The 24,477-nt window shown below is 39.2% G+C and overlaps 1 protein-coding gene across 1 annotated transcript in view; it reads right to left on the minus strand.

Annotated features, from left to right (window-relative positions):
• BLMH (bleomycin hydrolase) overlaps window positions 1-24,224 on the minus strand; it is a 46,804-nt gene extending 22,580 nt beyond the window's left edge. Inside the window, exons 1-6 of the mRNA XM_028109388.2 lie at window positions 24,043-24,224; window positions 23,522-23,719; window positions 19,600-19,709; window positions 18,772-18,913; window positions 18,081-18,169; window positions 16,523-16,615 (exon numbers count right to left, since the gene is read on the minus strand). Coding sequence (XP_027965189.1) covers window positions 16,523-16,615; window positions 18,081-18,169; window positions 18,772-18,913; window positions 19,600-19,709; window positions 23,522-23,719; window positions 24,043-24,055 — 645 coding nt within the window. The 5' untranslated portion in view covers window positions 24,056-24,224. The remainder of the gene's footprint in view (window positions 1-16,522; window positions 16,616-18,080; window positions 18,170-18,771; window positions 18,914-19,599; window positions 19,710-23,521; window positions 23,720-24,042) is intronic.
• Between the last annotated feature and the right edge of the window lie 253 nt (window positions 24,225-24,477).

The following is a 24,477-nucleotide window of genomic DNA, read 5'->3' on the forward strand; positions in this document are numbered from 1 at the left end:
AGCATCATTACAATCCAAGGATATATTTTGTATTGTTTTCATCTTATAAAAAGACAAAAATAGAAGCATAGAGAAACACCTTGTATAAGGTCACAGTATGGAAAAGCTTCCTCTGCTATATCAAATTTGCTATATCTTTTAAAAATATGATATGATGAGCCTCTCCTTTCTCCACCCCACAGTACCCACTCTGATCCAATTTCATCACTTATTACCTGCATTATTTGTATTACACATTTGTATACTCCATTACATTCAAGAGAAATGGATCTTATATTTACTTAGTGTGCCTCTTTCATGCTAGATACTACATATCTGCTAGGTTCTCTTAAATCTCATAACACTCACTCACGGTATAATTTCCCCTCCCTTTTCTTCCCCCAAGAGATTGAGACAAAGAAATTAAGTAAGCTACTTAAGGTGACATAGCCAATAAGTGCCAGAACCATGATCTGAACTAAGGTCATACTTTGTTTAAAAAACAAAAAAAGTATTGCTCTATGGGTACAGGGTTTAAGAAAAGGGAACATTTACTGAATGTCTACTGTGTTGTACTATAATCTTTGAATACCACATCTCTGAATCTTCTCAGCAAAAGCAGACGTTATTCCTATTTTATAGATAAGGAAACCAACCTTTTAGGGAATAAATAACTTGACTGAAGTCAGAAAATTAATAAATGACAGAATTAGGAGTTGAACTCAGATCTGATTTCAGTGAACTGAGTGAACTCAGATCTGATTTCCATACCACCATGAATCAAGCATTTATCACTGTAACTTTCTGGGTTTCATATAACTTATGTCCTCCAAAAGACCATAAACTTACTTTTTTTTCAACAGTTTATTTTTGCGAGAGAGAGAGAATGAGCGGGGGTGAGGGGCAGAGGGAGAAGCCGACTCCCTGCTGAGTAGGGAGTCCAATGTGGGACTCGATCCCAGGACCCCGGGATCATGACCTGAGCTGAAGGCAGACACTTAACCGACTGAGCCTCTCAGGCACCTAAGAGCATAAACTTCTTAAGGCTAAGGATCGGGTCATGGATATTTTGTCTCTCCTATAGCATGTAGCACTATATCTGATCTAGATATAATAGCTGATCTGAACACTGTTCCATTCTCCACATCATTAGAAGATGAATCATTTTAGAAGCACCAGTTTCTTCGGTCACTTCCTTATTCAAGATTCCATAATGCTTCCCTATTACCTCCCACAACAAATCTAAACTCCAGAACCTAATTATTCCCACTTTTTTACTAAAACATAACATATATTAAGTATGTAAAGTGTATTAATTTGAAATATACAGCTCTAGTCAACTTTTTACATACATACATACCCATGTAACTACCATTTAGATTAATATACAGAATATTTCCAGGGCTCCCGAGGTTCCCTGGATCCTCTGCAATCAATAACCCACACCTCCCCCAAAGTAATTACCATTTTGACTTATATAACCATTGACTAATTCTGCCTTTCCTTTAACTTCATATAAATGGACTCATACAGCATATTCTCTTTTGTATCTCATTCTTTTTTTAAAATTTTATTATGTTATGTTAATCACCATACAATACTCTCATTCTTTTGTTGACAAAATGCCTGTGTGATCCACTCATAGTGCTGTGGGTATTACTAATTCATTCTTTATTGCTGTGTAGTATTCCACTGTGTAAAGAGATTACATATTATCTACTCTCCTGGTGATGAGACATATGAGTTATTTGCAGTTTGGGGTAACTGTGAATAAAACCACTATGGACATTTTAACCCACACAGTTCTCAAAGGGGTTAAGGAATTTACATACTTGTCAGTATGAGAGAAAAAAAAAATAAGAAAATTTCAGTTGTACTGCATTCCTCCCAATACCTGACATTCTATTTTTAATGTCATTTTGGTGGTTATGTAATTATATCTCACTGTGGTTTTAATGTGCCTTTCCCAGTTTTTAAAGGTTCCCTATAACTTCACCAAACCTTATTTCCCATCATAGATCCCACACTTCAGCTAGGCTTGTCTGTGTCTCTCTTTCCTGTCCACCGAATGCATTCAGCTATCACCTTCATAATTTTGTTGTCTCCTCTGTTCCGAGATCCCAATCCTACTCCCATACTTTACAGCTCAGTGCAGGATACCCCTTCCCTAGAAAGTTTTCACCAATTAATTATACCAGCTCACACTAACTGTTCCCTTCTCTGAACACTTCTGGCATAGGAATTTAACATTTGATTCCATAGAGCCGTTTATGTTTCTCTAAGACCTCCACCCACCCCCAACTAGATTTAATCAGTAGGGACAGTAACTAGGTCTTAGACATATCCCAACAAGCCCTAGAAGAACCACATTAAAAACAGTTTTCTTAAAAGTTCTTCTCCAGTGACTGGTGTGAAATTTGAATTTAGGAGTTCAAACTGGGCTTCTGCTCTGTTTAAAAACATTCTGATGGTTGAGGATTTACTCACAGGGATAGGCAATGTTTTCCTACACTCCAACATCCAAAACTTGGTGGTAGTTAAGTCAAACACACCAGCTCCAGTCCATTTTTGACAAACAGATCATGGATTCACACCTGCCACAAGCTGATTATACAAGTAAATCATCATCTATCAATTCCATTTATAATTAAGGACATTTCTCTCTCTTTTCCCTCTAGTTAAGGGAAGAACAATGGCTCCCAAAGTAACACTGTTATTTTCTCATTTCATAGACTAGATACTTACACTTTGGAAAATTCTCTATTAGGATGAAGTAATCTCTGAACTCTGTCCTTCTAAATTTTAAGGTGTACTAAATATGGATAAGATTAGGGTAGCCAATCCTACCTATATTGCAGTCATTCTTGGAAGCAGTGGAGCTATTTTAAAATAATGTCCTACTAATCCTAAAAGCAGGCAAAAGGGAAAGCTCAGAGGACAAAACAAAGCTAGAACCTGTAAGAAACACCCCTCTTTCCCCTCCTCTTCTTGGACCACCTACTCTGGAGAACACTGTTGTCCTTAAACTGACAGAACCCACATTCTTCCCTCACTTTATGGTCCTTTCCCTTCAGAAATATCTGCTCCTGCCTTTGTTTTAGAGAAATCACCAGATAATCTATGCCTCTCCCATCCCCATCTACCACTTTCAACCTGACAGACCACTTAAAAAGCTTAGCTTTGGGTACTCCTGAGCTGTCCCTGAGTGGTTGATTTCAGAAGCCAGAACTTTCTCCAAATTTACCTTTGGGGAAATTTATTAGCTACCCCAGTCCCTATCTGACTTCCTCATTCATGCCAGATCTCCTAATTCTAAGTCTGCATTTGTATTTATCATCAAAAACTGAAATTGCTATGTCTTTACTTCTCTTCATCATCCCCACTGCATTCCAGGCCTCAAAAAGCCCTGGGACAGACTGGAACCTGATACCACGGTTCAACCTTATGCTCTGAACCAAAGCTAGAAAGCAAAGAACAGGACCTGCCTATGACATCAGGCCAATAATTAAGGATAAAGAGCTTAATTCATGGGTTATTATAGAAAACAAAGCATGATTCTACTATCTTAACAGAAGCAGATTAATCAACAGAAGAGGTAATGCTTGCCTTTCCTTTTGTTATGTTGTTTTCCAAGAGAGAATGTTCCTTTACTTGTATTTACTGTAAGGGCCTGAACAGCTAGCTGGTCCTTAAACCACCATTCTCTTAATGCTATATCATTCTTAGGTTGGTTTCTAACACCAAAGAGGCAGGGCATCCTATTAGCAACTGTAACTGAGCTACTCTAACCATGGATTAATGAGCTGTTTGGGATTCACATGGATTAGAGAATCATTTGTATTTGCTCAGCACCAAGGTCACTAACGGCAACCTTAGGACTCTGTCATCATGAGGAGGACACTGTCACTGGTAACTATGCTCAAGACAATGTCAATGAAAGTGTCCATTTAGAACATGCTTAGACAAGGGAGGTTTTATAAACTTAAATGATGGGCATTTTTTTAAGTTTTTATTTTAATTCCAGTTAATATACAGTGTTATATTAGTTTCAGGTGTACAATATAGTGATCCAACACTTCCATACATTATCCTGTGCTCATCATGACAAGTGCACTCCTTAATCCCCATCACCTATTTCACCCATCCCCCTCCTTTCTGGTAACTATCACATTGTTAAATGATGTGTACTACCAACTAGTATTTGTCACATGTGTATGGCCATATTGATCAGTGAGACCATTTTCATCAATTCCCAGTCAACCAAAGGTGGTTTATCCAGCTCTGCCAGGCAGTGGTCAATAAAAGCGAAAGGCTAGGGCCAGGCCCAGTGAAGATTATGACAACTAAGTGAATTTGTTTAAACACATTTTAAATATAAATATAAATGTTTTACACTATAATTTACATAGTACCTTACTGTCCATTTGGCTCTATCTAAAGAAAAAATGTTAAATAATTTCTTCCTTTCTCTCCAAAAATGCATTAGTGGAAATTCATTTTTATCATTTAAATGGATTCTATGGTGAATCCTTTTGCAAGACAAATGCTTATGCCCTAATGCATATGTTTTATAAATCTGTATTTTTATTAAAGATGCCTATAAGGCATGAATGAGGATAAGAGTGTCATCTCTTTCTCTTGAATTTTAGTAAAACTATAATTTGAGACAATGTTGCTTTGTTTTATATTACTTGTTTACCCTGACTGTAAATTATCCAAAGTCATTCACATTTAGGTCAGTGTGTAACACTCTGGAAAGAATATTTGGTTCCAAGCCAACTAACAATAGTTAAATGAACTCCAACTTCAAAAAAAAAATTTCCAAAGTATAATCTCCAGAGGCCCTGATACTATATCTTCTTGATAAGAGGCTCTGCTGTTCTTAAATAACATTCTCTGTTCTCAAAGGTACAAAACTGACAAGAGAGCTTTGGACAGCCAAGTCTGCTCTCTGGTGGTCAACCTGGGAGTGTCACCTGCTTCTCGCAAGATGCACTTGGCATTCAGGACAAAAGAAAGATACCAGACATTGAACACAAGTCATTACACACAACTGAATAAAGTAAGGCTACAACCATATTACTCAGAATATAAGTACATATGAAAAACCACAATTAGTCCATGTGGGGAAATATATTTGTGACTTCAACTGAAATTATCCACTCCCCATCCAAGCACTTCTCTCTTTCTCTCCTTTATTTTTCTCCATAGCACTTACCTTCTGGCATATTATACTTTTTATATATTTTATTCATCTCTCTCTTATTAGAAAGTAAACTAAATGAAAGCAGGAATTCCTGTCTGTATTGTTCACTGCTAAATCCCCAATGCCTAGCTAGACAGTACCAGGTATATGCATTAAAGAAATATTTACTGGATGAGATGACTCATAATTGTGATTTTATATTAAATTTAGTATCGGAACCAACCTGACAAAAGGTGTTAAAACAGAGCCAAGGGAGTGGATTCAGGGAATATGGGCTTTTCAAAATGCTAGAAAGCCAAAGGCAGAGAGCTCTATGTGTCAGTGACACCTGGGAACTGTTCTGCTTTTCTCTAACCTCACAACCCAATAATGATGTGACCCCGCTGATTCTTAATACAGTTTAAAAAACAACGATAACAACAAAATATCCAGGAGAATCCAATGTTTGTAATTATTCCCTTAAATACAGATTGTTAGAGAATGTTGTCTTAAAATTGTGACATGAGCCAAATATAAGAGGGCAGTGGTATGCCAAAAATTGATCTTGGTGAAGGATTCACTGAGATCCTTCCCTTGTACACTCTGGGGAGTAAAGGGAAGCTCTGTTGCCCTATGTCGCATTTCTATCTGCCTCTTGTGGCCAGCTGGCTTCTATGGTTTCATATCCTTGGCTAATGAAAATTACTGGGAGTTTAAACTAACCTCAAAATGTGGATTTGTGGACCAACCTGCAATGTATCAGAAAAGCTGCAAGTTGGGGTCAGAAAGGCCCAAGTCCTACTTGCAGTTTATACACATTCTGTATTTATTGCCTATATTATTACCTATTATGTGGCCTGTAAGTAGGCAGAATGTAAATTATAAAGAAGGGTTCCGCCTCTCAAGTCTAATTTTATGAGAAAAGGTCCATTATAATTGGTCTCTAAAAATACTGTACCCAGGGAGATCTGTTCATTTTCAATGATTTGCTGAAGTCTAACATGGTGAATAATCAATAAAGGGAATGGAAAAAGAAAAAAGGACACAGAAAACATGAGGCATGGAATGTGTGAATCTCAATTTTAAAGACAAATGATGTGGGACTGCGTCAATTCCCACATCCCTGGCTCAAGGGGAGACAGACATCAAGTGGGAGGAGGAAGGGAGGATGCAATGGTTGACTGTCAGTCATGAATCCATACAACGGTGAGAGCTTAAAGCTGCTACAGGCAAACATGGAATGGGGGAAACTGTAGTAATGAGAAGGGTTAGAATGGAAAGGTGGTTCAAAGATAACCACCCAACTACTTGCAATGGAGCAAAACTGGCAGAGCTCAAAGACTTCAGTGCTTAGAACCACTACAGAAGTGACAGAATCTTGGAATCTTCATTTGTATTTACACCACTGGGTAGTTGAGAGAGTGTATAATAAAGTCTAAAGCATTGCAGAAATATTAGTTGCTTCTATTGTTACAAAAATGCAAAGCTATGGTGCCCTTAAGAAATCATCTGCTCCAACTTACTGATCGAGGAATTAGGCTCCAAAGGTAAAATGACCTATTGATCACAGAGTAGAAAGCCATAGGATACAAAAGTGCTAAAAGAAAACAGCTGAACTTTGAAGAAAGTTCCATGTGGTGGGTAAATAAGCTAGTTTCAAGAGGGAAGGAGTAGGGACCTTGGTGACTGCGCATACGCGGAGACGAGAAGACAGCTCTCTACTGCTTCCTAGTGGGGAGTGGAAGAAAGGCAACAATCTGTTAACAAAAAGGGGCATCTGGGTGGCGCAGCTGGGTAAGCATCCAACTTCCGGTTTCAGCTCAGGTCGTGATCTCAGGATCCTGGGATCAAGCCCCGCATCGGGCTCTGCCTGCTTGAGGCTCTCTCCCTCTCCCCCTCTCCCCCTCCTAGGCCCCCCTCTCTCTCTAAAATAAATAAATTAATTAAAAAAAAAAAGAACACCCACCTGTGCCTGCAAAAGCAGGCAAAGGAAATACTTTTCTGGAGGCATTAAATTTATTTTCAGGCAGGGAAAGACATTAAAAAGTATACTTAAAAGGTTTATGCCCTTCTGTGATGTTAAATGAGCTCATATAGAGAGCTAATAACTAATAGTCAAATGATTTTTTTTTTAAAGATTTTATTTATTCATTTGAGACACAGAGATACAGAGAGAGAGAGCATGAGCAGGGAGAGAGGCAGAGGGAGAAGGAGAAGCAGGCTCCCTGCTGAACCAGGAGCCCGATGTGGGACTCGATCATGGGATCATGACCTGAGCTGAAGGCAGACGCTTAACCATCTGAGCCACCCAGGCGCCCCATCAAATGATGATTTTGAGGCTACTTCTAGAGTGGTGTTTGAATCAAAGAAATAAATTAGAAATGCAGACTTTCCAGCTCCACCCAGACCTGAATCAATCTGCATTTTCACAAGCTCTCTAGGGAACTGGTGAGCACATTAAAGTTTGAAAGCACTACTTCAGACCACATCTATTCTTTCCCTCCTCCAAAACCTTATTATTTATTATTTTTCTCATTTGCGCTTGCTAGCCCTTTCCACACACTGGTTCCCTCACACTGCCCTAACTGCCAAAAGACCTTCTCTCATATCTGCAAGTCCTCCACCTCAAGGTACCATGACATCACCTGATGTCCCCTTCACCTCAGCGAGTCCTGAGAGCTTCACTTTGGAAATATATTCCAAAATGTGTTTACTTCTCTCCAGCCTCACCCTCACCACCCTGGTCCCAATCACGATAACCTCTCGTTTACATGACCAGAAGAGCCTCCTAACTAGTCTCCCTACTTTCTCTCTTTGTTTTACTATCTATTCTCAAAACACTCAAGGGGATTTTTTTTTTTTAACTGCCATAGTCACCTCATTTAGAATAAAATGCAAACTCATTACCCTGGCTTGTAGGACGCATGTAAGCCAGTTCTCCTTTCCTCTAGGAGACCCATTCCAACCATTCCCCTACCTTCTTTCCAAGCTCAAGCAACACTGCCTTCCTTTGTTCTTCAAAAATACCAAGCTTTCTCCCATCTTATGGCTTTTGCACTTACTGTCCCCTCTGTCTGGTATGCTCTGTATCCACATCTCTGCATGGCTGGTCTTTCTGTTACTCATGTCTCAGCTCAAATTTGATCTCAGAAAGGCCTTTCCTGACCACCTCATCAATCATCGTATTATTTGTTCTTCAAAGTACGTATCATATTAGTTTCTTGTTCATTTACTTGTGTATTGTCTGTCTCCCTCCACTAGTATGTAAAGTCCATGAAAGCAGGGACCATGTCTGTCTTGGTCATCACTGTACTCCCAGCACTTAGAAATGCTTAATATTTAGTAGGTACTCCAATAATACTTGTGGAATTAATGAGTATCAACTTTTTTCCTTCTCTTCACTGCCAAGCTTCTTGATACTGCCTTGCTTTTCTTGCTGTGGCCTGACTCCTCTCCATCTAGCTCCTTCCCTTCTCCTTTTATTGACACTGTTCTACACACCCCTATTCAGGAAATCAGCAGCCTTTTCTCCGTGCTTATATTCTCTGACCAGTCTGCAACATCTGACACTGATGACCAGTGCCTACATCACAGCATAGTTCTGGCACTCACTTTTATGGAAATGGATATTTTCCAGAATTCTTTACTCAGGTCTGTTCTATCCCCCTGTAGAGAGCAAGATGGAGTCATTCATGTCAAGCAGTGACTTACATCAAGCAGTGACATAAGCAGCCAAGGGTGTTGTAGCCAAGACCATTCCATAACTGGATCGCCAAATCCAGCACAGGCTGACACACAGAACTGATAGCAGAATCAGAGGGAGCCTGCAAAAGGCCCACGGCTGATTAACTCTAAAAATGGAGGATTTTTGCAGCAAACTGTCAGACCCTCCAGACGCTGACCCTTTCACATCTGACCAAATTAAAAAGGCAACTGCCATTAAGGCTCTGCCTGTTTTATCTCTGAACATAACAGATTCTCCACTGCTTGAACATAACGAGTAGCACACGCCCAGAGGTGACCCTGACCAGGCCGAGGCCTCGTCTCAACTGCGTGCCCACCGACTGGCTTTGCATTTGTTTACTCCTTACCCTTGTTGTATCTTGCTTGCTCTAAGACTTCGTATTGTGCTTTGCCTTGTGTGATGTGTATGAAGCCAAATTAAACATGCAGTGAAATGTCATTGAATTTGGAATCCTGAACCTGCTTTACAATTATTTTAATCTTGCTTTATGACTGAATAAAGTTGACACTGTGGAAAGACACAACTCACATGTGTGTCTTTATATAACATGCTCACAACACCTTCTATTTTCCCTCAGGGATTTAAATCATCCCCAAGGCTTCAGACATTTGTACTATCATCACTATCAATTTTCTAGATCGTTCCCTTTCCTGAGCTCCAGAATTGCTTCCATATGCTTGAAACCCATTTCCAGGGGACAGTGCCCTGGGACTAGACACTTTAAAGCCAATGTTTCTCCTCTTCACAGGGGTCTATGAAAACAGTTTCTCTGACTTGCATGAACCACAGCAGCATTCCCCCAGCTACCAGACTTAAAACCTTAACCTTACTCTTTTTAAAAAATCTTTTAATTTGAAAAAAACTTTTACACGCAATGTTACATTAGTTTCAGGTGTACAACACAGTGATTCAACACCTCTGTGTGTTAGGCTATTATGCTCAGCAAGTGTAGCTCCCACGTGTCACCACATATCATTATTACAATACCACTGACTCTATTCCCTATGCTGTACTTTTTATTCCCATGTCTTATTCATTCCATGACTGGACGCCTGTACTTCCCACTCCCCTTCACCCATTCTGCCCGTGCCCCTAACCCCCTCCCTCTGGTGAACATCAGTTTGTTGTCTGTATTTATAGGTCTGATTCTCTTTCTTGTTTGTGTTTATTCATTTCCTTAACATTATTTTTTTAATTGTTTATTGTTATGTTAATCACCATACATTACATCATTAGTTCTTGATGTAGTGTTCCATGATTCATTGTTTGTGCATAACACCCAGTGCTCCACGCAGAACGTGCCCTCTTTAATACCCATCACCAGGCTAACCCATCCTCCCACCTCCTTCCCCTCTAGAACCCTCAGTTTGTTTTTCAGAGTCCATAGTCTCTCATGGTTTGTCTCCCCCTCCGATTTCCCCCTCTTCATTCTTCCCCTTCCTTAATATTATTTTTAATGATGAAGTCTTGGCAGATAAGCTGCCAAGTCACACAGCTTTTTCCTCTAAGACCTCTCTCAACTTCTCCCCTCTTCTCCATTTCTATTGTCACCACCCTTGTTCAGGCCTAATCAGTGCCACCTGAACTACTACAACATCATAACTGGTCTCCCTAACTCTCCTTCTTCCAGCTTCACCTAATTAATCTCCTAAAGTGCAGCTTTATTTCACATTACTCTTCCAAAATTTTCCTAACTGCTCATCTCCGACTAAATTAAACTCTCATCCTAATGTTCAAAACTCTTACGATGTTATGTCTAACTTTCCACATTATTCTAGCTTCAAACCTCAATGTGCCTCAGGATCACTTAATTTAATGCAGATTACAGGGCCCATCCCCAGAGATTCAGATTCAGTATATTTTCAGTTGGACCCAGAAATTTGTACTTTTTGATAAGCTTTTGATGATTCCAATGCACATAGACTTCAGATTACTTTTTGAGAAATACCATTCTAGCTCCTCCCTAAGACTCTAGGTAAACTAGCCTACTCACTGCTCATCAAATCTGCCTTGGGCATATCTAGAATGCTTTTCACTCCAAACTCACTTCATTCCAAAGCACATCTCAAATGCAACTTTCTCCAGGAAGCCTTTCTTGATCCCCCAAGGAAGATGTACCAATTCCATCTTTAGAGTTAGATATGCTTGCCTATCTCAAGACATTTACTTTACTTCACTTTGTATTACTTAATTTATTCCCCTACTAAATATAAGTTACTTAAAATGTATTCTCTGCAACTCCTCCCATATAACAGGCACTGAGAAATATTTGAATGAATGCCGTGGAGGTCCAGATGCTTCACACAGTATGCCCCCTGGGTGCTACCATCAAAATAGAACCTTGGGCTGGTTGGATCCATGTCTGACTCAGCAAGCAATTTTGAACATTTTTTCAAGTCAAGAGTTGGGAGGATAAAAGTTTTTCATCTACTTCAAGAAGAAGAAAACATGTTCCCAGGCTTTTGTTTTTCTTTTTATAATACCCACTAACTACGATAGAAGAAATGCAGGTTTATTTTCAAAACAATTCTGATCTTCAATGGGCTAAAAAGAAAAATATGACATCAGATCCAATGGAGACATTTAAATGATAGTTCACAAAGTTAAGGAATAAAGGTCTTCATAACATTTGGTTTTCATGACAGATAATGATGTAAAATGTATTTAGGGTTGTAAGCAAACATGATACACAATTTATCTCCATTTTAACTAAGGATTTTATATTGTTTGGAGATGTGAAATTTTCACTCCTGAAGGAATTCAACTAACTTTCAGCTCCAGAATACTTAAAGGAGACTGCCTGAATTTAAATATTTAGTTCATATTACTTCAGAATTTTAACTATTAAAGAGAGCCTTTGGTTTAAGTACTTATTGATTTTCCTGATTATATCTCTTTAGTAAAAAGGGAAAATAATAGGTGAACATTATCTCTTTCCTTCAAGAATCTTTAAGAACTAACCTGAGGTTAGTTCCTTATTCAGTGTCAGAGATGTCCTCCAAGGCTATTAAAAGAATAGGAAGGAAGGTCTTCTCTTCCAGAATCCAAAAGAGAAGACCATACTAGAAAACGTTATTTCTTCTCAGCAGTGGCTCTTAACCAGAATCATCTGAGAAGCTTTTAAAAGTACAGACGCCTTAATTGGACAGATGCTAAAACAAAATTAGCCAGGAAAACAATAAGAGAAGAATGAGATGGAACTAGCCTCACAAATATTACAACACTGTAAGTAGCTCCAGCAACTAAAATAGAGTTATTGGCAAATGAATAAACGAACAGAACAAAAGCCCAGAGGCTTTAGAATGATAAAAATGACAACAAATTAAGGGGTAGAGAGAGGACGGAAAGGAAAAAAATGTGGGTGAACTGGGTAGCCTTTGGGGAAAAAAAGTTAGATCCAAACCTCATACTCTATTGTCAGGATAAATTTTAAAGGGATTAGAAATTCAAATATAAAAATCAAAATGCAACAAGTTTTAGAAGAAAAATGGAAGAATTCTTTCAAAATTAGAGAAAAGTCTTTCTAATTAAAAAACTATAAAAGATTTCAAATTTGACTATATAAAAGTAAAAAATTCTGCATAGCAAAAAAAAAAGCATATCATACATAGATAAACAACAGACTAAGGAAAAAAATGCGATTTATATCAAAAAGGGCTAAGGGGTAAGGAGTATCTAGAAATTATAAAAGAGAAGAAAAACAAGTTAAAGATATGAATAGACAGTTCACAGAAATGCTGTTCAGCCCCACTCAAAGTAAGAAAATATAAATTAAAACTACAATGAGATACTTTACCTATCAGATCGTTTATCTTTCAACTGTTTACCTATCACATTAGTAATTATCCAGTTGTTTGATAAATATATTGCCTTGATAAAACTAACGGGGGGGGGGGGGGATTCTATCAGATATTGTTGCTGATCAGAGTATAAACTGGTATAATCCCCAAAGAAGATAATTTGGCATTACATATTGAAATTACAAATGAGTAATGACTCACAAATGAGTAATGACTCACAAATTCCACTTCTTTGGGACACCTGGTTGGCTCAGTCACTAAAATATGCAACTCTTGATCTCGGGGTCATGAGTTCAAGCCCACAGTGGGTGTAGTAAAGCGTACTTTAAAAAAAAATTCTACTTCGGGGCGCCTAGGTGGCTAAGTTGGTTAAGTGTCCAACTCTTGATCTCAGCTCAGGTCTTGATCTCAGGGTTGCGAGTTCAAGCCCTGCACTGGGCTCCATGGAGCCTACTTAAAAAAAAAAAAAAAAATTCTACTTCTAGAAATGTACCTACAAGTATGCAAGCGTATATGCAAGATAATTTATGTACAAGATTTACTATATTTTTAATAGAAGCTTGAAAATAATCAGAATGTCCATTACTAACGACCAAATAAATCAGTTATGGTACATTTATCCATAGAATTCTATGCAAATATTTTTTAAAATGCAGAAACTCTTTATGGGTCAATACAGAAAGGTTACCAAGACATACTGTTAAGTTAAAAAAAAAAAACACCGTGCAGAACAATATGAGTAATATACTAACATCTCTGTAAAAAAGGAGGAGAAAAATAAGATAAATTCATAATGGATTATTTAAAAAAAGGTTTCTGGAAGGATAACTAACAACTAATATAATAAACTAATAAAACTGGGGGATACATGAGAACTAGAAGGATGGAGAACAGGATGGGAAGAAGACTTTTCACTGTATACTTCTGTATTTTGGATATTTAGAACCTGTTTTTTATTCAAAGATGTCTTTAAAATAAAAAATAAAAATACAGATAATTGGGCTCTGGTCTCAGGGAAACTGATCTTGCACATCTGGAGCAAGCCTAGGACTATATTCCTGAGAGCCACTGCTATAGAATTTCTTAAGCAAATCATAATGGCTTCCTATCTCTTTTCATGGCATTGGTAAATATTGTTTCTAGTCTTTATGTTTTGTTTTTTTTAACAGAGTTTTGAGAGAATACATCAATAATCCCAAGCAGATCTGGAGGCTAAGAGTAGACGCACCAAGAAAACACTGCAATAGAGGTGACTACACGCTTCCAAAATGGATCTGTCTGGTCTGTCATCGCAACAAGCAACCTGCACTTCTCTAAATAATGCCTTTAGTACAAACACATTTCATTCAAAGCTATCTGAGCTTCATGGCTGTTGATTTAGTCATTATTTTGATGTGCCTACAAGGCTAGGCAAACCATAGGTACTAATTTGTGGCTTTAAAACCATAGCTAGACTCTTCATCACCAAAGAGTCAGGATCAATAAAGAGGGGTTTAGGGGACTGTAAAAATCTAAAGACCTACCACACAGAATTCTGTAGTCAACAGTTTAGGCAGAATCATTAGGTAAATAATCTTATAAAACATCCATACTCAGGACTCAGTAAAGTGGTGTTTTACTATTTTTCCGAGGTAGGAGCAGGGAAGGAAAAATATATGAAATATATCTGCCCTAATTCCTATCAGCTAATCCCAGGGTCAGGACATGGATCTTAGATAAATCATTTGAAAGATCATTAACACAAACAACAAAAGCCAACAGGATGCTTAATGATTTGCAAGAAATATTATCTAGGCTCTTTTCCATAACTCTTTACAGAACTTTCATTCTTACTACACCCTACCATTTTACTGTAATCATAAATGAAGGCAAATTATGCAGGAAATATGGCCTCAACAAGAGAGATTGTTCCAAGCTGGAAGGAAGAGAACTAACGCTTACTGGACAACTGCTATGTGCCAGGCACCATACCTTGCATTCTTCTACTTAATTCCTTATTTGATCTCCACAAAAATCCAATGAGGAATATATTTTAAATCCCAAACTCAATCTCAGACAGGTTAAGCATATTACCCCAAATCAAAGAGCTGTAAGTGATAAAGCCAAAACTGAAATCCATGTCTAACTCCAAAGACTATTTTTTTCTACTACACTCAGATACCTGTCTTAAATAGGAATCCTTAGAAGAAAGAGGCAGATATGAGATAATTTAAATGCATGAGGAAAATGAAACCCCTGCATTCAATCCACTCAATGAATATTCAAGAAATAGGGGCGCCTGGGTGGCTCAGTCAGTAAAGTGTCCTACTCTTGGTTTTTAGCTCAGGTCATGTCAGGGTTGTGAGACTGAGCCCCATCTCAGGAGAGATTCTCTCTCAAATAAATAAATAAATCTTAAAAAAAGAAAAGAAAAGAAACAGCTACTGTGTTAAGCACTGGGCTAGACACATTATACTTGAATAGACCTGAGGGCTTAAGGAACCTGTCCCAGGTCACACACCTGTTAAATAATGAGAAGACTAGAACTCAGACAGTCTGACTCCAGGGACCATGCTCTCAACTACACTTTACTGGCTCTCTGAAATTCAAAGGAAAACACGAGTGAAGCATTAGGTTTGTCCATAGCAGTGAAAAAGTTAGGGCATTTTAACTCTACACACACAATTTTCAAAGAAAACTGTTAGTTGACTGGTTCCTAGTAATGGGCCCACTGGATGAAAAAGGGAAATGCTTTTTCTTTTCTCAAAGTAATTCATAGTTTTATACAGATTCATCTATATCATGCATAGTCTTAAGTAATAAAGATTCACTGCCCTGATAATAGCTATTACCACCTAACATTTGCTTAATGCTTTTTATGTTTTCCAAAATGTTTTTACATGCATTATTTTAAGTGACATAACCATCAACAGCTTCCCATCTTTATTCCTACAAAATAAAGCCAAAAGTCCTGGTCACTACCTAAGCTCTGCCTTTCTGGCTTTATTTGCTACCAATCAAACACAAGATGTTATGTTTCAGCTACACTATTTTCTAAGGATTCTACCTTTGTTCATGCCACTGTACATGCAATTCCCTTTGTCTGGAATGGTCTTCCCAATTACCCATCTGATAAATTCCTATTGCTTTTTTTTTTTTTTTTAAAGATTTTATTTATTCATTTGACAGAGACAGCGAGAGCAGGAACACAAGCAGGGGGAGTGGGAGAGGGAGAAGCAGGCTTCCCGCCGAGCAGGGAGCCCGATGCGGGGCTCGATCCCAGGACCCTGGGATCGTGACCTGAGCCGAAGGCAGACGCTTAACGACTGAGCCACCCAGGCGCCCCAAATTCCTATTGCTTTTTAAGAGCTGGTTCAAATATCTTCCCTACAAAACCTTCAGCTCATTGAATTAGTTACTCCCTCCTCTGCAGGGAGTCCTAGAAGACTAAAAAATCCTTTTTTACAAACCTGTGACATAGGATTTTCCATAACTATTCATGTGTTTCTTTTTCCAAGAGATCGAATACTTTGTAGAGACTATGTCTTTCTCTTTTTTGTACCCCTAGTGCCAAAGTTCTAGCAGGTATTCAATATTTATGAAATGAATAAAAGAATGAATTATGTAGAACATTAAATTGAGAATTAGAAGATGTTAAGTGCAAGTTCCATACTAAAATACAAAGTTTACACCTCAGTTTTTTCAGCTGTAAAGTAATTTTCAATGCAATTCTACATTTACTGCAATGACTATGCTTCCTAATCAGTTTAACAGATGGAAATATTTTGAGAGCTCTTTAGAACAGTCACAGAAAATCCAAATAATTGTTATTACCTCCTCCATCATGACATCTTGTGTGGCTGAGATTTCTCCTTTGGTCGCTCCACTGTGTACCAGGTTCCGTAGTCGTATACAGAATTCTCTCATCTATGACAGAAACTTGTTCAGTACTCCAAATAGTTAACCCAACTTCAACTGTAAGGAGCCTGGCAGACCAGTACTAGTTCTTTTGAAGTATAAGTAAGCCAAGACCCAGGGCAAAGTTCATAAAAACATGTATGTTTTTCCCCAACCAGTCCACTTGAACACATAGCTAAAAATTTTCCATAAAGGGAAAAAACATGGCTTATTCCCAAAGAATTCTAGATGCAACTGTTCCTGTTCTGCAACTGATGATACCCTCTGGGACAGTATGTGCCTGGCTATGGGGAAAACGTCTGATTCCGTAACACCTATCGCCCCTAGGAAAAGCAGGAGACTTAAGATGACTATGCCACTAAGTCATTCTAGTAGATTTTTATTTAGAATTTTACTGGTTGTTCACTTCTCCTTCTTTACCAAATCATTGTAACAATGCCTATGCCAACCCTATAGTTCTCATTTTTGTTGTTTTCAATTTTGAAGGTACCTAAGATAAAGGAGAGCCTTAAATCTAACCAAGTGCTCTAAAAAGGATCTTGCTCTCCTCTAAAATGAAATCCAAAGATACACTATTAAGGATCTTTTAACTTGTGGATAAGAATTCTGAGTTTCCTGGGTGAAAAATAACCTACTTCCAATATTGGGGAAACACATCTATAGTTGATTTTAAAATGTAATCTTTCTCCCAGGTGTGACAAATCCAATTTCAGCCTTGTAGATGAAGAGAGCAGATTCTGGCAACTCCCAGGACTTAAAAAAGATGTCTGGCTGGTAGAGCAGCATCCCTATAAGATTTATAACCCTCCTTGGGGGGTGCCTGGCTGGCTTAGTCAGTAGAGGATCCAACTCTTGATCTTGGGTTTGTGAGTTCAAGCTCCACGTTGGGCGTAGAGTTTACTCAAAAAAATAAATAAATAAAATTAAAAAAAAATATGTATATATATATATCCTGCCTTGGGAAAATGGGTTATGTAGAGAAAGGGAATGATTCACTAAGATAACTGAAGCAATAAAAAGCAGTTCAGTGCCCACAACAAATCTTTAGTGGGTGGATAAACTACACTGATGTGGTCTGGGGACGCCTCAGAACTCTGCATACTCTTTACGGAAGTCTCACAAATAGTTCTCTCTGGTTTTACTAGAACATAAAGCTTTCCCAGCCAACTTCCACTAGAACCCAATGGGCTTATGGCCCATTTTAAGCATGGGACTTTCTTTCCTCAGTACCAATAAGAAAACATTTAAATCAATAGAAATAAAAGTAGAAGGTTTTTAAAAAGAAAAAAAAAAACTCTAATCTCAATTATTTTTAAAGTTAATACGTAGCTACACTGCCTTTGATAGACACTGAGTAGCTACCTTGTACATAAACTGTGTACACTGAAATGCCCAGGAATCCCCCTGGAAAATCAGTTAACAGTTTTAAGGTAAGTACACTAAATTCAATCCCACCCTGCTCCATATGTTGCACCTTGTGATTCAGAATATCATTCATCCTTCTGGTTGCCTCTGTCGTATAAGATTCAGGGAAGCACTTCTTAGGAACGACACCATATTTTTCTAAAAGAAAACACATTTTGGTGTTCAATAAGGTAAAAGCATACTCCAGCACTAGAAACTGTGGCAAAAATAGCTATTGTTTTAAAGAACGGACCGTATTTTGCTGGTCTAAGTCAGAAAACTTAATAATCTTATGCTTCATATTAATAAACAGGTCATTTAATCTGTATATTTATCAATATATCTAAGAATGAATTCCGTTCTTTTTATCTATAATACTTTGTAAAGTGCTCATCATGATAAGGTTTTCCCAAAAGACACCACTTTTTTGGACGAGAATATTTTTAAACAGTTGCAGTTTCAATATGTGTCTTGATTACATTGATGGACAAGAGAGAAGCTTTTTCACAGAAAGTTAGTTCTATTTAATACAACCGTTTCTTCTCCAACCAACTCTTCACAGTATCTATCTCCTTACCTCTCATTTAAGAAAGGTACTTAAAAAGTGATAGTGTGAGATAAAGGTTCTTAGAGCTAACTGTATACCCTTCTGGGAGACTAATTCTACTCTGTACATAACCACCAAAGAAATGGCCCATGCCCAACTACAGAGCCTTGCTTGAGCATGCTGAGTTTCAGTTCCATTACAGAAAGGCTCTTACCAACAATATTGACAAGCATATCCCATTGTCCACCATCATTTGCAGGATTCATAAGCAAATACTGCACCAGCCTACCATCCTCAGGCTCCTTTTTCTGGGCTGTGTCCACAAAAGCATTTAAGAAGAAATAACAACGTTCAACCTAGATAAGAGAAGTTAAATAAAATTAAAGGGACAGAGAGCTAATACTTTTATTGGCATTAGCAACACAACAAGAGTCTTGGGCCTACCACAGATCCACCATAGTAGGTATTTTTAAACTAAAGTTGGTAATTAAATATCAGTATCTGGCTTCATAAGAATATTTAAAGCTTCTTCTTATATTTCTGTAGATACATTCCAATAGTTTATCCAAAACAATGCACTGCTTTATTTTGAAACAAAATCTGATATTTAGAGTCTTAATCAGTAAACATTTAATGAACACTTATATGACGTATATTTTAAAAATTAAAAAATGAAATAAAATTATTTACTGTTTTTCAAACAAGAACTACCCAGAGATGGGAAATTAGGTCCTAAAAAGACCAAATAACCTAAATAAACATAAAAGGAGAAATTATTAAAAACAAAATAAAAAATTTTAAGTAAGAAACAAAGATACAGTAGGTGAGTCAGTAAGCAGACTTACTCCATTGCAAAAAGTAGCTACCTACCAACCAAAAGCAGTTCTGCCTTTGAAGTCAACCTCTGATACTTTGGAAATCAGAATAAGTGGTGTCCCATCTATAATGGAAGGCAAACTACAACTGGAAAAGCAAGAAGTAAAGAGATAGTCCCTACCGAGGTTGATACTGAAACGAGAATCTTGCAAGATCAGTCCCCTACCTTGTCCCAGAAAAAGAGGTAAGATTGACTAAACTCAAATTCTTCAATATTTAATTTTTTCATGAATGGAAGTCTCATAACATTCAGACAAGAAAAGATCCAGCATCGCCCTGAAACAAGAAAGCAAACCAAGAAATTAGACTGAGTGTTCACACAGATTACATTGTCCTAACCCTGTTTCCCAAAACTGAATTCATGACAAGATCTTGAACAATTTAAAACTAAATCAGAAAGAACAGAAAGATTAAAACAACAACAAAACAAGAAAGGTAGGAGGAATTAGTATTTGAAAAATATATGCAGGGCGCCTGGGTGGCTCAGTTGGTTAAGCGACTGCCTTCGGCTCAGGTCATGATCCTGGAGTCCCGGGATCGAGTCTCGCATCGGGCTCCCTGCTCAGCAGGGAGTCTGCTTCTCCCTCTGACCCTCTTCCCTCTCGTGCTCTCTATCTCTCATTCTCTCTCTCTCTAATAAATAAATAAAATCTTAAAAAAAAAGAAAGATATATGCAAAGGCTTAATATCCTTAACATATGAAAAAAACTCTTTACATATCATTCAAAGAATCCAATACAAATCAACTAAGAAAATCACATTAGAAAAGGAAATATTGCTAGAAAGACATGAGCAGAGATCATGAATAGATAATTTAATGGCCAAAAAAGTTACAAATAGCAAAGAAACATTTTTTGAAGTTCATCATAAGACACCTGTTAGATGGGGATACATTATTTTTTAACTGATTATGCCCAATATTGGGATGAATTTGGGAAATAGCATTACTATACAGTCTGGATAGAGGTCTAAACAGGTACAAAATATCTGAGAGCCATTTGGCAATATATGACAAAAGCTTTAAAAAGACCCTTCCCTTTAATCTGGAACATATAGTATATGCTTCAACATAAGATGGCCCTAATATAAGTCAATCCCCATTCTCCCATAGAGAATTAAAAAAAAAAAGTTGTTGGGATGCCTGGCTGGCTGAATCAGTAGAGAATGCAATTCTTGATCTTAAGGTTGTAAGTTCCAGCCCCACACTGGGTGTAGAGATTACTTAAAAAATAAAATCTTTAGGGGCGCCTGGGTGGCTTAGTTGGTTAGGCAACCGACTCTTGATTTTGGCTCAGGCCATGATCTCATTGTGAGACAGAGCCCCACACTGGGCTCTGCACTGGGTGTGGAGCCTGCTTGGGGTTCTCTCTCTCCCTCTCCCACTGCCCCCCCCATGGCCCCCCTCTCCCACACACAGGTGCACTCTCCCTCTCTCAAAAATAAATAAAATAAAACCATTAGGAAAAGATAAAGAAAAAGTTGTTTAGCTAACTGGATCATACAGACATTGAAAAATATAGATTGAATAGTAAATGTCCACCTACAACATTTAGTAATTTAAATATATACAGATATTTAAAATCACGTTAACATTAGTAAATTGATGTAGCATTGTTTTTTCCACTTTCACATATGTCATTTTCACACTGATTCACTCTTCACTTGCATCTTGGTATCAGTGCTTTTGCCATCATTGGACCCACTTTTACAATCAGAACACATCATCTTTCTTCCATCTAGTACGTTTGAGTCACAGCAATGTTTTGAATTCATGCATGATGCTGATGCTGTCCCTGAAAACTGTATCCCAGTGTCAATTATACAATCATATTCTTCACCTGTCTAGAAGGCAGATAATCACAAACTCTACAATGTCACCATTGCCTGTCCTGATTTAAGTGATCTTTAGCCTATTTATAATGATACCCAACATTTCCATGGGAGGTCCTATCCTAGGAATACACTATGTTCAACTTTTTCACCTTTTTAAAAAACTGATTCAATCAAATGATCTCTATAAGCATCCCAAACTAGCACAGACTGAGGTCATTTCAGAGTAAAGTGCTTGCCAAATTGTATTTTACTTCAAAATGAATTAACCAAGAGTGCTCATTATGAGGATCTTTGTAGGCCTCAAACAAAGGGTAACTCTCTCTTTCCTAAAGGAAAATTCAGAGGGAAAAACCTTGACTTTTATTCCGGCATAACTTCTTTACTGCTATGAACTTATGTTCATGCTATACGGGTAAGTGAAAAAAGCAGATAGGTTACCTAACAATATGTAAGGTATCCACCTATATTAAACACACACACACACACACACACACACACACACAGAATAAAGACCTGACAGAAAAAATATATACTCGTTGGTATTTTGCAAATATTCTACATTGAAGAACAGTAATTTTGTGCGGCACCTGGGTGGCTCAGTCAGTTAGGTGGCCGGCTCTTGATTTCGACTCAGGTCATGATCTCAGGGTCCTGGGATCGAGCCCATGGCAGGCTCCACACTCAAAGGGGAGTCTGCTTGAGGATTCTCTCTCCCTCTCCTTCTGCCCTCCCCCTGCCTGTGAGGCCCCAGAAATAAATAAATCTTTTTTTAAAAAAACGACAATTTTGTAACAAGAAAAAACAATTAAAAATAAGTAACTATAGTGGTTTTTGAAAGTCACCAATGACTGAGCTCATCTTTACCTTGGGTTTGTCTGGATGCCACCTCTCTAATATAAATTATTTCCCAGTAAAGAAAATCTGAATGAACTGTTAATGTGAAAACTACACGAAAATACACTTTATAGCTCATGTGCTATTTGTATCTGTTGCAAAGAAAAGTGATACTACAGAATATGTAAGACCTGATTTATTCCAGCGGCACATTTCCAGGCTTTTCCCTAAGAGGTCACTGCAATCTGAACTGTGTAGGACCACTGTGACACTACTAACCGGATCATTTGTAGCCTGACAGTCCACACTATCTCAAGCACTTCCTATTATGGCAAAACAGTAATTATGGCAAGGTCATAGCCTTTTTTTCCTTAACATTTAAAAATCAATTTTACTGAGGTATAACTTACATACAAGAAAATATATCCATATAAAATGTACACTTTGAATTCTGACTGGCTCTCAGCAAGGACTGATCTGCTTTCTGTCAAAATAGACTGGGAGTAGGGCACCTGGGTGGCTCAGTCGGTTAAGCGTCTGACTTCAGCTCAGGTCATGGTCCAAGGGTTCCGGGTTTGAGCTCCGCATTGCAAACCCTGCTGAGTGGGGAGTCTGCTTCACCCTCTCCCACTCCCCCCCCCCCCCGCTGTGCTCTCTCTCTCAAATAAATAAATAAAATGTTTAAAAAAATAGACTGGGAGTAGTTTTTAAATGGATACACTTTAAAAAGTTTTAGTACGATTTTGATATAAGAATGAGCAGTTTGCAACACTGTCAGAAAAACAGCTACAGTGAAAGATTAGTTATCCAGGAATCTTTCACGGTAGCTGTTTTTCTGACAGTGGTGCTAGACACCAAAACAAGAGCTCTTGACCAGTAAGGCATGAGAACTGAGTATTTTTCTGTATTACAAACTGGTCTATTGGCAGGAAGTGAGCCCATTAGCACATCTGCTCAAACTGCAACCAAAAAGCCTACTTAAAACTAACATTTGATGATATATTGATACAATTACATTGTGTCTTTTCCACAGTGTGTATGGCCTTCAGGGCAAGAACATTTTGGGGAGTTTCTAGAGCATGAACATTTTTGCATCGTTCACCCTGTACCAAGAACACATATCTCCAAGACACCGGACTACAGTCACCTAACTTCAGGTGAGAATATACTGAATTACATTCAAACAGATGACCATGGACTTGTCACTTAAGTGCTCAAAGCAGATACACTATCAAGGCACAGAGGACCAAAATAAGTCACAAGGTAATGTCCTTGGACCTGCCTTTCCCTGTGCCTGTTCTCTGGAAATTTACTTCAAGTTCTTTCAACACAAACTTCTACTCAAGACCAGTCTTAAGACATCAAAATGGGGCACTGTCAGGAAGGTCAAGTGAAGTGTGCAAGGAGTTGTAAGACCTCACCTGAGCTCTTCTGGTTGGTGACTGGCTTGCCTTCCTGAGTCACAGCGTGTTGGAACACATGCTGAGCACCCTGTACCGTGGCCCTCTTCAAGCAGATGTCCAGCAGGTCGTGGGTGGTCCCGACGTTCTGCGCAAGTACGAACTGAGGGTCGGAATTCAGTTTCTGAATCAGAGCAGCTACCTTCTCCGAATTCAGTCCTGGTGGGAGACCAAAGGGTATTTATAACACCAAAAGGAGGCTGAAGAGGGCTGATCCGGGACTCCCACTGCTTGGCTCTAACTTCGGAAAACCGACCATCCGGAGGTGACCCTTGCGGCGGCGAAGCCCTTTACCGGCGACCTCCCCCAAGGGCTGTCTCCCTCCAAGACCGCTCCAGCCCGCCCAGAAAGCTCCATTCCCGCCATCGCCCCCGGTCCCAGGCCCGGTTCTCCCCGCCGCCGGGCCTGCGGGGCCCAGCCGAGCACCCCGCCGCCCAGAGAGGACCCCGGTAGGGCCTCGGCGGGGAAGAGCGGCGCCTCACCCGCGTTGTTCATGGTGGCCACACCGCCCGGCTGGGGAACGGTAGTTTCGGGGTTCTCAGGCGGGAGCACCGGGGTTACACTGCGGCTCGCTGCCTCAGATGCCGGACCTGCCGCTCGCAGCCCGAGCGCCGGAAAGGGGGAACCGGCTCGGTGGCGGCGGAGGGCTGAGGCCCAGAGAAACGGGGTCCGCGGAGGGACAAAACTCCCCCACGCGTTGCTGAGTCAGCGCCGTCTGGGCTGGCCCCGCCCGGGGGAGGGCCGACCCGGCGGGCTCACCACGCGCTGCGTCCCGCCCGCGCCCCCTCCCCACCTCCGCGCGGCCCACGCGACGCCGGCAGCCTGGCCCACTGGGCTCCCGCTTCGTAGCTGCCGGAGTGGCCGAGCGGTTCCGCGCCGGGCCCAGAGCCCGAATACTCTGGCCTTGGGGACTGGAC

Source organism: Eumetopias jubatus, unplaced genomic scaffold, assembly GCF_037043125.1.
Source record: "Eumetopias jubatus isolate StellerSeaLion01/CBP00866 unplaced genomic scaffold, mEumJub1_p1.0 scaffold_10, whole genome shotgun sequence".
In the NCBI taxonomy this organism is placed as follows: domain Eukaryota; kingdom Metazoa; phylum Chordata; class Mammalia; order Carnivora; family Otariidae; genus Eumetopias; species Eumetopias jubatus.